This window comes from Dendrobates tinctorius, unplaced genomic scaffold (assembly GCF_039654945.1).
Source record: "Dendrobates tinctorius isolate UK_male_01 unplaced genomic scaffold, ASM3965494v1 ptg000020l, whole genome shotgun sequence".
NCBI lineage: Eukaryota > Metazoa > Chordata > Amphibia > Anura > Dendrobatidae > Dendrobates > Dendrobates tinctorius.
In genome coordinates this window covers 34,744,650-34,760,161 of record NW_027361688.1, presented here as the reverse complement: position 1 = coordinate 34,760,161, position 15,512 = coordinate 34,744,650, and the positions used below count along the sequence as shown (strand labels likewise).

Here is a 15,512-nt window from a genome sequence, read left to right as displayed (position 1 = left end):
GAAAAGATCAGGCTCCATCAAGATGGCGCTGGGGGCGCCTGCGCAGTAGCATCTATTGGAACACGATAGATGCTACTGTGCAGGCGCCATTTTGATTAAGACATTGTTTAAATTTTTATTTACCACAAAACTATATGTGGAAATAACATGAAAACAGGCATATTATCCACCGTATCATGCTACAGTGTCAGCGCTAGTGAATGTGATTATTTTTTTTTTCAAACCATAATTCAAAGCAGTATGTAAAATAGGGGGCAGGTCACCGAGGGAGCAGTGATGTGTCATAAGCCACATTGATGAATATCTAAGCAGAGCATCACATAAAGTTCTGCCCATAACCCTGCCCACAGCCACGCCCAAAGCCACGCCTACATGCTGCCCTGAAGCACAAGAATCTCATTAACTGAAAACTAGAAATAAAGATTAAACAACAACCACAAGACGGATTTCATCACTCCAGGTATCGTTTTAATCAGTATAACGGCAACGACCTGACACTGTGTGTAGGTTACTGCATACAATTCTGCTGACAGGTTCACTTTAAGGCTGGGGTCACACTACCGTAGAATAAAACATTGCATAGCACTAGGCCCAGTGTTAATCTATGGGGCATATCGCATCTGCGTTTATTTTCACATCCCGAATCGGCATGTGAGAACAATCCCGGCTCCATCGCACCCATATAAGTCTTTGGGTGCGAGTGACACAACACACAACACTCGGATATCATCCGAGTGCGGTGCGATACTGTATATGCCGACGTTGGCAATGGAGGTGATGGAGAAATTAGTTTCTCTGCCTTCTCCGCAGCTGTGCTCTGATCCTCTCTGTTTGAGAGGATCGGAGCACAGTACCACGGCACTCAGCTCCTGCTTGCAGCAGAGCAGGAGCCGAGGGTCATTAGCGTATCACATCCGATGCTCTCGCATACCATTCGCTAGTGTGACCCAAGCATAGGGTTTACAATACATGCAGTATTTAGAGGTTAGAAACATAAGAAATTATTTATTAGTCAGGAATCAGATTGTTGCCAGGATTAAAGTACTTACCAAACCATGCCTGCTGTTCACCTTCCACCTCTATAGCGAGTCCAAAATCGGCCAATTTAACAGCTGCACCTTTTAGCTTAGAAGCCAGTAACAGGTTTTCTGGCTATGGAAGTGAAAAGAGAAAAAGAGAGAGCTGGATTTGACTTTCCATATATCAGAAAACACCCTGACTATAGTCTCAAGTGATGACGGGGTCACGTAATGCAATCTGTGCGTTATTACAGCAGCTTTGATCAAGGCTTTACTGTAACGTAACAATGATGTATACTGAATACAGTAGGGGAATGCCAAAGCAACTGGACCTGGGGGAAATATGGAAGAAGTCAACAAAATATATATGGATACTTCTATTCAGACAAGAGGTAAAAGGACCTCAAGAGTCAAGATGTCTAAGGCTGAGTTCACACGTGGCGTTTTTTTCGCGTTTCCGCGGCTGTTTTAACGGCGCGATTTTGCCGCGAAAACGCGAAAAATAAGCATCCCATGCATTCCTATGGGATTCCGCAATGCTGTGCTAATGCTGCGGTTTTTACCGCGGCGGAATCGCTTCGCTGTAAAAACCGCAGCATGCTCATTAATTTGCGGAATCGCGGCGATCCCGCACCCATAGGAATGCATTGTTCCGCTTACTTCCCGCATGTGGCTGTGCACAACATGCGGAAAGTAAGCAGAACAATTGCGGATGGCACCCACGGTCTGGAGGAGAGGAGACTGTCCTCCGGGCTTTGGGTACCATACCCCTGTAAAAAATAGAATTTAAAAATAAAAAATATTGTTATTCTCACCCTCCGATGTCCCGCGCAGTCTTTCCGCTTCTCTTCACGCTCCCGTTCCCAGTAGTCCTTTGCGAAAATGCCCGCGATGGCGTCCGTTCTCGCGGGATCGCGAAGTCTCGCGGTCATTCGCGCGACGTCATCGCGAATGACCGCGAGACGTCGCGATCCCGCGAGAACTGACGTCATCGCGGGCATTTTCGCAAAGGATTACTGGGAACGGATGCGCGGGACGTCGGAGGGTGAGAATAACACTATTTTTTATTTTTTTTTACATTTTATCTTTTACTACTGATGCTGCATAGGCGGCCTCAGTAGTAAAAAGTTGGTCACACTCGTCAAACACTATGTTTGACGAGTGTGACCAATCTGTCAATCAGTTCTCCCAGTGATGCTACAGATCGCTTGGAGAACGCTAGCATTTTGCAAGCTAAATACGCTTGCAAAATGCTAGTTTTTCCGCGGGAAAATCGCGGGAATTTAAAATGCGATTTTCCCGCGGACTGGAATTCCGGAATTCTCGCGGTAATTTCCGCGAGAGTTCCGGTACGTGTGCACTTAGCCTAAATGGTTGTGTTCCACCTGAGACACCAGGACTTTGATGAAGCCATGTTTGCCCAGAGCAAAAGTAAAGAAAATAATATACATTGGTTAGTTAGCTTCTTACAGAAAGTCTAAAATACTTGTATAAATGATTGAAAAGATAGATATGAGAATAGCTAGGTAGATAGATAATAGATAGATACGGGATAGATAGATAGATAGATAGATAGATAGATAGATAGATAGAGTGGAGACACGAGGGGCAGCGTGTGCTCTAGTTCACTAGCCGAAATCGCATGGACCCGGGCACATCACACCGAATGTCCACTTTCCTTTTACCGTTGTAGTAATACTTCTCAGACAACACAAGGTGAAGGTAAAGCAGGGTGGCAATACTTTATTAAACCACAAAAACACGCAAATAACACATAGAACAGCCCAAGCAAAATACCCAAAATGGTGCAAATTTACACAGTTTCACCCTTCCACTGACTCGCCGGGATTAGAGCAGCTGTGACTTCAGAGCTTCCAGGGCTGACTACACCACCTGTGGCATGCACAAAAAGGAGGTAATGACAAGCTTAGGATGCAGACAGTCCACTAAGGCACAAGGCCAGTTGATCGAAGGGTCACAACCTGGCTTATTCGAACATTTCCATGGAGCCAGGTGGGTCCCATTCCTGGCTTTCGCAAACGAATCCATGGGGTTCAGGTGAGCGGTGAGTACAAATCCCGAGTACCCCAAATGTGTCCATGGTTCAGCGAAGTTCAATGGAGCAGATCTGTATTCTTTCAGCCGAAGCCATAGTCCCCTAAGCTGGAATCCTGAAGAATGACAAATCTGTGTCCCTTGTGATGGAGCTATGATGTCATGGTTGTTGTCCTGCAGAGAGTCTCTGGTTCTTTGGATGTTTGGATGTCTGGATGTATTTCAGTATATGGAGGTATCTGTTACAGAGGCGCATATATCCTCTTTTTATAGTTAATAACTGAACTTCAAACCAGCATCCAGAGACAAAGGGGAAGAATGGGAACGAGATCAACTTGCATTGTTTAATTATTTAATCTATTTGCATAGTTTTTACTCCTCTGTTTTGCAAGTCAAAAGTCAACAAGCTAGCAGGCTGGCCTGTAATCAACATATCAGCAAACATCACTGTTCAATTATCCTGCGTCTCTAGTCATCCAGGAAAACAGCACAATATGTTATATCAAATGTCAACTTACAAGTCAATATTACAGGCTTGTACGAACAAAAGTCTGTGTTTTCTTGACTGACCAGAAAGAAACACATAAATTCAAAAGTCAACATATAGATAACAGTCTTTTCCTCCTGGCTTTCTGAAAATAGACGTCTGGTTAATTAAGATAAAATGCTGTTTCGTCATGGCTAGAAAATAGATATGAGTATAGATATAGATATATAGATAAGTAGATATAATAGATAGATAGTATCTACAGTATCTATCCATCTACAGTGCCTTGCGAAAGTATTTGGCCCCCTGGAGCTTTTCAAACTTTCCCCACATATCATGCTTCAAACATAAAGATACCAAATGTAAATTCTTGGTGAAGAATCAACAATAAGTGGGACACAATTGTGAAGTTGAACAAAATTTATTGGTTATTTTAAATTTTTGTGGAAATTCAAAAACTGAAAAGTGGGGTGTGCAATATTATTCGGTCCCTTTAACTTAATACTTTGTTGTGCCACCTTTTGCTGCGATTACAGCTGCAAGTCGTTTGGGGTATGTCTCTATCAGCTTTGCACATCGAGAGACTGAAATTCTTGCCCATTCTTCCTTGGCAAACAGCTCGAGCTCAGTGAGGTTGGATGGAGATCGTTTGTGAACAGCAGTTTTCAGCTCTTTCCACAGATTCTCGATTGGATTCAGGTCTGGACTTTGACTTGGCCATTCTAACACCTGGATACGATTATTTGTGAACCATTCCATTGTAGATTTTGCTTTATGTTTGGGATCATTGTCTTGTTGGAAAACAAATCTACGTGCCAGTCTCAGGTCTTTTGCAGACTCCAACAGGTTTTCGTGAGGAATGGTCCTGTATTTGGTTCCATCCATCTTCCCATCAATTTTAACCATCTTCCCTGTCCCTGCTGAATAAATGCAGGCCCAAACCATGATGCTGCCACCACCATGTTTGACAGTGGGGATGGTGTTTTCAGGGTGATGAGCTGTCTTGCCTTTATGCCAATATATCGTTTGGCATTGTTGCCAAAAGTTTGATTTTGGTTTCATCTGACCAGAGCACCTTCTTCCACATGTTTGGTGTGTCTCCCAGGTGGCTTGTTGCATACTTTAAACAACACTTTTTATGGATATCTTTGAGAAATGGCTTTCTTTTTGCCACTCTTCCATAAAGGCCAGATTTGTGCAGTGTACGACTGATTGTTTTCCTATGGACAGACTGTCCTACCTCTTCTGTAGATCTCTGCAGTTCATCCAGAGTGATCATGGGCCTCTTGGATGCATCTCTGATCAGTCTTCTCCTTGTTTGAGATGAAAGTTTAGAGGGACGGCCGGGTCTTGGTAGACTTGCAGTGGTATGATACTCCTTCCATTTCAATATGATCGCTTGCACAGTGCTCCTTGGGAGATGTTTAAAGTTCTGGAGTGAGTTTGCTGCACTGAACGTTAAGGGGCTGAATAATATTGCACGCCCCACTTTTCAGTTTTTGAATTTCCACAAAAAATTAAAATAACCAATAAATTTCATTCAACTTCACAATTGTGTTCCACTTGTTGATTCTTCACCAAAAGTTTACATTTGGTATCGTTATGTTTGAAGCATGATATGTGGGAAAAGGTTGAAAAGTTACAGGGGGCCGAATACTTTTGCAAGGCACTGTATCTATCTTCCCATCCAATTCATGAGAAATGCCAGTATTTTTTAGCCAAAAATGCTACTCCAGTCCATGATGAGAGCAGCATTTTTGATGCAGTGTACAGAGGCACATTCTACTCAGAAGATGGGCCGAATTCAATAAGTTGTCTATGCATGTTAATTAATTTAATGCCTCTTCTACGCCATCCAGACTGGTGTAGCGCAAGCGTGTTCTACGCCAGTCTTGATTAATTGACCCCTTTGTCTATCTACATATCTATCTATTTAAGTAGCAGTAATCAACTGCATTGTAATTTTTTAGAGAGATTTGCTGAAAGATGTGTATCACCCTAGTATTCAGGGCACCTTAAAGGGAAACTGTCACCAGGTTTTTACTACCTCATCTAAAAGCAGCATAATGTAGACAATGAGACCCTGATTCCAGCGATGTATCACTTAGTTTACTGGGTGCAGTACTTGTGACACAATCACAGTTTTTAGATGCAGCATGTAGCAGAGCTCAAAAGCTGCCACCATCCACACAACAGCTTTCTGTGTACATTGTATGTTGACAGTGAGCTGGGGCAGAGTCGGACAATGGAGGGGCAGAGTCGGACAATGGCTCACAAGAGCTGTAGTGATAATCTCCTGGTAATAAAAATATAATTGTATGGAAACAACAGTACACCGCCTAATAAGTGACACATCCCTGAAATATGTGTCTCAGCTCCTATCACCTGCTGTCTTTAGATTTCATATAAAAAACCTGCTGACAGATTCTCTTGAAAGGTATGTTACACTCTAGATAGGAAAAAGTTATTAACTATTGAAGTCTGGAGGCAGAAACTTAGAAACTTCCAGGTAAAGGGGAATGGTTGAAGCATTGATAAGGAGCTTGAGTTGTTGGAAGTTCCGAGTTGTGAGTGGTAGAAGTTAGAGACAGAATTAGCAACAGCAAGTTCTACAGATGTAATTTGGAGACAGAAGGTGAAAAAGAGGAGAAAAGTTGAGGGCTGGAGTATTGTTGAGAGGCTCCTGGGAGGGAAGATAGCAGTACTGAGCTCATAATGGAAAGGAAGTCTGATGACCACTGAGGGTTGGAGTAGTCGCCCTAGGCAGTGGTTGGTACTGACTAGGTGTTAGCCTGGTGAGGAAGTCCAGTGAATAAAGTCTAGACTCTACGTACTGCCTCTTAGGAATATCAAGGAAAAATGCTGCTGTAATCGGATTGCACGAATCAGAGCCTGGATACAAAAAAACATAGTTGGAAAAGTCATCCGGGGACAATAGTGAAATACGTGAATAGTCCAGTGCTGCTCCTGGCCAACTTCTCCCTGCTCCACTCCAGTTGATTGCAAGGTCTCTCCCTGGAGGTGGGCCAGGAGAAGCCAGCTGACAGCATGAATCTAGTGACTGGTTCCTGTTTGTCTTCATCCAGCATAACATCAGGCTGTAGTCACTGGCCATCAATGGAGAAGTACAGATAGGGTGAAGACAGGTACTTATCGAATAGTACAATTAACACTGCTTTTAAGGAGTCTTATGTATCACTTGGCCAGGGAACACCTTATATTTTATCTACCTACATATCTATACAACACGTAAATGCAAAATCACTGGAAATTTTGAAGATGCACTCCTCCCATCGAAGTTTTCATCCTCTTAATATATTGCAGTCAACATATTATATAGCACTGTGTACTTACAATTGCTCATTTTGCTTTTCTACCCAGATTATTTTTCTCTTTTATCTGGTCTATGTAGAAACAGAAAGTCACTTTTCCCTGAAAAAAATCATTACCCTCTTCAACTCGTGTGTAAAATAAATAATAAAAACAAATGGCATACAGTTGTGGCTAAAAGTATTGACACCCCTGCAATTCTGTCAGATAATACTCAGTTTCTTCCTGAAAATGATTGCAAACACAAATTCTTTGGTATTATTATCTTCATATAATTTGTCTTAAATGAAAAAACACAAAAAGAATTGTCCTAAAGCCAAATTGGATATAATTCCACACCAAACATAAAAAAGAGGGTGGACAAAAGTATTGGCACTGTTCGAAAAATCATGTGATGCTTCTCTAATTTGTGTAATTAACAGCACCTGTAACTTACCTGTGGCACCTAACAGGTGTTGGTAATAACTAAATCACACTTGCAGCCAGTTGACATGGATTAAAGTTGACTCAACCTCTGTCCTGTGTCGTTGTGTGTACCACATTGAGCATGGAGAAAAGAAAGAAGACCAAAGAACTGTCTGAGGACTTGAGAAACCAAATTGTGAGGAAGCATGAGCAATCTCAAGGCTACAAGTCCATCTCCAAAGACCTGAATGTTCCTGTGTCTACCGTGCGCAGTGTCATCAAGAAGTTTAAAGCCCATGGCACTGTGGCTAACCTCCCTAGATGTGGACGGAAAAGAAAAATTGACAAGAGATTTCAACGCACGATTGTGCAGATGTTGGATAAAGAACCTCGACTAACATCCAAACAAGTTCAAGCTGCCCTGCAGTCCGAGGGTACAACAGTGTCAACCCGTACTATCCGTCGGCGTCTGAATGAAAAGGGACTGTATGGTAGGAGACCCAGGAAGACCCCACTTCTTACCCCGAGACATAAAAAAGCCAGGCTGGAGTTTGCCAAAACTTACCTGAAAAATTCTAAAACGTTTTGGAAGAATGTTCTCTGGTCAGATGAGACAAAAGTAGAGCTTTTTGGGCAAAGGCATCAACATAGAGTTTACAGGAGAAAAAAAGAGGCATTCAAAGAAAAGAACACGGTCCCTACAGTCAAACATGGCGGAGGTTCCCTGATGTTTTGGGGTTGCTTTACTGCCTCTGGCACTGGACTGCTTGACCATGTGCATGGCATAATGAAGTCTGAAGACTACCAACAAATTTTGCAGCATAATGTAGGGCCCAGTGTGAGAAAGCTGGGTCTCCCTCAGAGGTCATGGGTCTTCCAGCAGGACAATGACCCAAAACACACTTCAAAAAGCACTAAAAAATGGTTTGAGAGAAAGCACTGGAGACTTCTATGGTGGCCAGCAATGAGTCCACACCTGAATCCCATAGAACACCTGTGGAGAAATCGAAAAATGGCAGTTTGGAGAAGGCACCCTTCAAATATCAGGGACCTGGAGCAGTTTGCCAAAGAAGAATGGTCTAAAATTCCAGCAGAGCATTGTAAGAAACTCAGTGATGGTTACCGGAAGCGGTTGGTCGCAGTTATTTCGGCTAAAGGTTGTGCAACCAAGTATTAGGCTGAGGGTGCGAATACATTTGTCTGGCCCATTTTTGGAGTTTTGTGTGAAATGATCAATGTTTTGCTTTTTGCTTCATTCTCTTTTGTGTTTTTTCATTTAAGACAAATTAAATGAAGATAATTACACCAAAGAATTTGTGCTTGCAATCATTTTCAGGAAGAAACTGAGTATTATCTGACAGAATTGCAGGGGTGTCAATACTTCTGGCCACAACTGTAGGCTTCCTCATAATTTTCATAACCAGCATAGGGAAAGCCGCAATAACCAGGGACCTTCCCTGCCTGATAATATAAACCCACAGCTGTCTACTTTACCTTTGCTGGTTATCTAAAATAGAAGGGACCTCACATAGTTTTTTAAATTATTTATTTATCTAATAGGTTTAATAAACCTACTAAATAAACCCACACGAAAGGCACTAAAAGGTGTTCGTTTAATAATAAGTAAGGGGCTTGTGACATTATATATCTACAGGATATCTATATATTCTATATATCTATTCTATCTCTAATATATCTAATATTTTTCTATTATCTACAGTATATCTATATATATGTATATAAGATTGCTTTACTAGATTTGTAAGCTAGCTTTAAATTACCTAGAGAATTACAGTATGTATAAGATTATGTTAAAAATTCATTGCATATGGATGATAGGTGAGAAAAATTACACTGTACTCGCATCATAGAATCATAGAATGTTACAGTTGGAAGCGATCTCCAGGGTCTTCATGTCCAACCCCCTTCTCAATACAGGATTCACTAAATAATCCCAGACAGATGTCTGTCCAGCCTGTGTTTGAAGACTTCCATTGAAGGAGAACTCACCACCTCTCATGTCAGCCTGTTCCACTCATTGATCACGCTCACTGTCAAAAAGTTTTTTCTAATATCTAATCTGTGTTTCCTCCCATTCAGTTTTATTCCATTGCTTCACGATGGAATAAGAATAATTCCTCTAGTCGAAACGTGTCAACATCTGGATAGTGTTCTGTTATGACGATCTTGTAATGGAATGCAAATAAAGTAAGAAATTGTTTTACCAGAGATGTCTAATTGAACTTCTGTTTGTCTGCACTGGCCGGAATCTCTGGAGTCATATGCGGTGGTGGGGACATTATAGTGGTGAGCTATGAAAACCCTTTTCCTTGTTGAGAGATATGTTCTATCTAATTACTAGGCAGCCTGACCCCTGTATGTGAGTCACTGAGGTTGTTAGAGAACCAGTCAACATTTCGAGCCAGGTTACACCGGTTCTCATAGTAATCAGATTTTTCCAAAAATAATAGTTTTTTTATGGAAAACATTATAAAAACATCACTTTGTCCTGAATTACATTTTTGCTCCATCAGTAAATTTTAAAAAAAGTTAAATTTTGATGCGCCACTGACTCGAAATGTGTGTCGCCAGGCTTGCATCTGCCAGTTTAGGAGCTTTTTAGCTTTGAAGCCACTAAGTCAAGAGTAGAGAAACCATCAGATGTCTTGAGAGACTGCGAGATGCTTCGATATGCTTAAAAGCCAACGTTCACTGTGAAAATGCATTACATTATAAACCAAAGAACCTGAGATCCCGAGAGCGCCCAAGGCTGGATGATGGCGACACAACGAAAGATAACTGACTTGGTAAATGGAAAATTAAGTTTACCTAAGGGAATTCTGATTTTATCGCATACAGAAATGTCACTGACTTAAAGGACACTACACAAATAAAATGGGCCATAGAAGATTTCCATATTTCAACACCATAACACGTTTTATTCGCCTTCCTGAACTTTTCGCGGAGAACAGAAATATTAGAAGAGACTGACATGCCCCTAGGCACCGTGCATAGCAGAGCTGCTTCACTGCGCGATGGTCTTGGGTTGTAATCCGACCATGGTGCATCGCACATGTAGATTGCATTGTGTTTAATATCCTGAGTTTTCATCCAGTTTCTCTTAAATTAAGATAAGGGGTGTACACAATTTCCGATGGGTGGGGAGAGCTATATTAAATAAAACAGGACTTTGTAAAGCAAATGTAATCTATTATACGATAGCATATCCTAGAAATTCTGTATGACTGAAAGTATACAATCCCTTTTTTTGTTTCAAAGTACTGTCAATCGGATGATCGAAGGTAGCAATCTGCCTCCTAAAAGGGCTAGTCCCAAGGTAATAGCTTAGTATGGATAGAGAATAACTTACTGGTCATTGGGGGTCTCATTGTTGGGCCCGTAGTCATCCATAGAACGGGGTTCGGGAATCATGGAACTGTGCTCTTGTGGCACCCCTGAGGGTTCAGTTGCCACAGAGGTACTGCACCTCCTCCTGAGGTGTGGTACCCCACCATCCGGGTGAGTTGGAGGCTCCGAACCACGCTCCAACACTCGCATTCCACACAACACAGTAGTTCAGCAAAGCCACATTGCGGCTCCCTGCTTGGAGTGTAGCAGAGCACCTTTGGTGGCTCCCTGCTTGGAACACGAAACGTGCTGGGAGGCGGGTGGAGTTTAGAATACATAAAAGAGTGAGAAGGTTTAGAATTTCAGTCAGTCAGTCAGCAGTCAGAGGGTCACTCAGAGAGGAGTGAGGAAAGAAGATCCCTGGAAGAGGGATGGAGGAAGGAGGTGTTGCAGCAGATCTCAGTGACCTGGTCTGCTGGCACAGGAAAGGAAAGAAGGAGAAAGACATTGAACCGAAACCTAAGCTTCCATAAGAAGGAAAGAATAGTACGGAACGTAGGAGTAAAAGGGAACAGAGGACATGGGTTAGAGGAAGAACCCTGCCTAGAAGTTCTAAGCGCAAGGCCGGGGCCCGGTCCCCGAGGTTGTATGGACACTAATGGTTCTACAGCAGACACCGGTGGAGTAGTGGGCTGTAAATGCACTACTCCTATCTAAGACTTGGGGGCACAACAGCAACATTGATAGTGAGTCAGGACTCAGGAGTGAGGAGTCCCCGAAGCAGGCACAGTCTGCCGTACAAGTAGAGTTCTTGGGAACATCTGTCAGGAGGCACTCCAGTGTAACTCAGTACTAGGAGTACTTCACACTTAAAGGCGCTATAAGAGGAGACGTTCAAAAAGGCACATGTTGGCGGAGTGTTGGAAGGGAGCATTCCATCTGGCCAGGAGGTTGACTGAGTCCCTGACCCGGAGGACACAGCACGGAGGCAGGCACCTGTGTGTAATACAGACTGTGAGTAAAGCTTTGGAACTACAAGCCCTTGTGTCCTCCACTCATTCTCGCGCCAACGCACCCAGCACCACTACATCTGGGTACCAGCTTCTACACCGCTTGTGCCTCTCCTCTACCCCTACATCTACACTGCCCTGGGGCTACAGCTCTACCTGTGGGGAGCTTCACCATCTTGGCTGCAATACACCACCAGCCCCAGAGGATCTGCATGCAGCGCCGGCCTAACATCTCACTTGCCGAACACCACAGGTGGTGTCACAAACTATTCCATTAACTACATTCCACCATTCAATCTCCCCCTTTTTACATTGGGCGCCCAGGACCACGGACCGGGTCACCTCCGCTGTGACACATCCCGCTGACACCGGCCCGGTACCGAATACCCCAGAGCCCTGGGAGGGTGACCCACTCGTCTGAGCCCCATCATGAATGGAATAAAAGTTGACCATGCAGGACCTCCACTAAGCTTGGTAGCCATGGGCGAGGTACTTATCTCTTGCGCCCCGGCACGTTACATGAAGGTGGGGATCCTGGGTGGGTGTGTGAACTTGTGCTGTGAGGGCGCTACGCATGTGCAGGCCGCTTGTAACCGATGATGCTGGATTGCCAGGACCACATGTTTCAAAGTTCAAAGAGGGAGACCACCATTAAAAAATAAACTTTTTACTGAATGGGAACTTGGTAGGGAATATATACGGGAGACAGCAGGTACACAAACTTATTAATGTTTCCTTCACAATTTGGAGCATTTTCTACACAGTTTCAATTCCTTCCGCTTTACTCTTTTTGCTCATTCTTTTTATTCACGATCTCTCACTACTCCACCGCAAACCCAGCTCGACAATACAGTTCAGCTTAGCAACAGTCCTTTACTCAATCCGCGGTTTCGGGTCTTCTTTCCCCTTAGGGGAGCTGTGGTGCCAGTATGTCTGATACTTATCTTCTCTATTGTTGATGCTCTGCAACTCCCACCTGGGTCACTCTACTTGGCTCGCATAGTCAGTCCTGTATAGGCCCGTTAAAGGGAATCTGTCACCACTTTTTTGGCATATCATGTAAAAATATCATTCAATTTATTGTCACCTATGCATTATACAAGTACTTTTTATACCGCTTGACTCCCCACCAATGATACATTAATATCGTTTTTATTCCTCCCGCGGTGTATGTAAATATGCTCGGTCCAGTCCGATGGGCGTTGCTTATTATCCGTCTCTCCCCCCCTCCTGGCTTGCACTACACATTCCTTTCGGGTAATTCCTGTGTTCACGTAGAGTTACTGCGTGTGCACATTCAAATGGTCCCTTTCTATACTTCTGGGCCATAGAAAACCATGGCGTATGCTGGCACATGCGCAATACTGTTTTTCGGCTTTGCCCACAGTTGGGCAAAGCATACTGCGCATGCGCGGTAACTACGTTATCTGTGATATTCACAGAAACCAATACGTACAGCAAAACGAGGAGGAGGGGTGGAGATGGACAATAAGCCCCGCCCATCGGTCCAGACCGAGCATATTTACATACACTGCGGGAGGAATAAAAATGGTATTTAGGTATCATTGGTGGGGAGTCAAGGGGTATAAAAAGTACTTGTATAATGCAGAGCTGACACTAAATTGAATGATATTTTTACATGATATGCTAAAAAAGAGATTCCCTTTAACTTCTGCAGTTATAAACTCTGGGTCGTACTGCTAGAAGTCCTGTCTCAGGACCCGTCTCCAGATAATCACTCTGTCTCTCAGTCACTTTTGCTCTTTACTGCTCCTCTACAGATCACACTATCTCTCTCCTGGTCTCCTCTCACTTTAGCGACACTCCAGGTCCTTTTTCTATGCTCTCCCGGCCCTACCTCTCTTTCTAACAGGAAACTGTAACTTCCCCCTCAGTCTAACACCTCCCACTCTGGGCTAGTCTCAACCATTAACTCTCACTCTCCCTATTATTGAGCATCACGCAATACCAAGATTACTAACCATGTCACACACATTACACATTATAACAATTTAAATATTCTTCAAGGGGGAATGTGGGCAGTATGTCCATCTACTTACATCTGCACAGTGCTCAGCTATTTTTTGAAGTCCTACAGACAATTAATGGAGTGGAGGTGGAGCATGTGCCCCTCCGCTCCATTAAAGACAGGGCTCAGAGGCAGTTTCCAAGATTCAGTGCCCTGTTCTCATAAATACAATCCTAGCAGACAGACCCCAGTGATCAGTGAGTTAACCCATTGAGTATAGATGTCATGGTAGCTAATATTGAGACTTTGGGATACAGCTGATATTGGAACCATCCTCTTGAGAAAAGATGAACCAACATTGGCCCTCCTGTGTCAGGATTGGGTAGGTCAATAAATGGAAAACTAAGAGTAGTAGCCTGTGCAGATGTGCTGGGGTCAAAAAAATCTGAAGAACGTGATGAAGGATTTATGCCAAGCAGTTTATCTCAACGGGTTTCGAAGTTAAACCAACTTTTTCAGCAGGGGAACTAAAGTTTAAACAGTGGTTTTCCTGATGAAAAGTCATAGAATGTTAGAGTTGGAAGGGACCTCCTGGGTCGTCGTGTCCAACCCCCTGTTCAATGCAGGATTCACTAAACCATCTCAGACAGATATCTGTCCAGTATCTGTTTGAAGACTTCCTTTGAAGTAGAACTCACCATCTCTCTTGGCAGCCTGTTCCACTCATTGATCACCCCCACTGTCAAAAAGTTTTTTCTAATATCTAACCTAATTGGTTCAACTTCAAACCGCATCAAGAATAAACTGCTTGGCTTAAATCCTTCATTATGTCCTCCGGGTAGCACAGCAGCGCAGACTATTACTCCTAGCTTCCCATTTATAGGTCTTCACGGCAGATCTCCAGATTTGCGGATACTGCAGCATCTGTCACATCTTGATTCCTAAGTTGTAGGTTTTAACAAACTCAAAAGGTGAGCAAAATCTATATCTCTTACCTAGACTCCTCTATCCACTGGACAAGACCCTATTGCACTTGGTGTCCCCTCTCACTTCTAGAGATTAGTTAGGTGGAATAATTCAGCACCCTTAATAATCTTATTAAGAGTTATTTTATTTTAAAATTTAAAAAAATGGCCTGTACCACCAGGAACAGAGCCACATTTTTCCACAGGTTGGGTGTGGTGTTACTTGAAGAAGAGAGAAGGGTGGGCTGCAATTGCAGATACAACCCATGACCACGCATGGCACTTTTCTAAAAAAAAGACATCATGCTTTTGTAATCTAATACTATCCCATTAAGGCTTCACTCTACTAGACATTTGTAATGCACAGGTATCACTTTCCATTGCGTGCACTATACTGTTCTATGTCAGCCATTCTGTGTATTGCTATAGGTAATTTTAGGGTCAGCACTTACAGACAATGAACGCCTCGCAGGGAAGCAGAGCACCAATCATTCTGTATGCTTTCATTGCCCGCACAATACTGGAGCGTGAAAGCAGTTTCTCTTGAAAAGTGTTATTTTCTTGTTCCCCTTCTCACGCAGCACTTCAGACTTGTGTTAATAAGTAATGAAAGTATTATTACATTGTGTATATCCCTTGGGTATTTCATGTTATGTTCCAATATCTGCACATTAAGTCATATTCATAACAGTCCTGTAGTTTTGTCCCTTTGTATATGGCCCCTTTTTCACATGGTGCATAGGGGAGAAAGGCAATGATGGTGATTGTTCATGGACAAATTTGGGGTCTCCAGAACTTGTTTTGGATTCTTTTTGGACCTAAAACCTTCTCCAATACAAGTCTGATCCTCATGACCTCTAGGACTTCTACTGTACGTTGCTGACTTTATGGGGATGTACAGACCCTATAGTCAGAGGAAGAAGA

At 43.1% G+C, this 15,512-nt stretch overlaps 1 protein-coding gene across 2 annotated transcripts in view; it reads right to left on the bottom strand.

Annotated features, from left to right (window-relative positions):
• Nucleotides 1–15,512, bottom strand: part of CAMK2A (calcium/calmodulin dependent protein kinase II alpha) — a 281,034-nt gene that overhangs the window by 77,091 nt on the left and 188,431 nt on the right. For both annotated transcript variants that reach the window (XM_073567989.1, XM_073567988.1), the window contains exon 7: nucleotides 1,050–1,152. In XM_073567989.1, coding sequence (XP_073424090.1) covers nucleotides 1,050–1,152 — 103 coding nt within the window. The remainder of the gene's footprint in view (nucleotides 1–1,049; nucleotides 1,153–15,512) is intronic.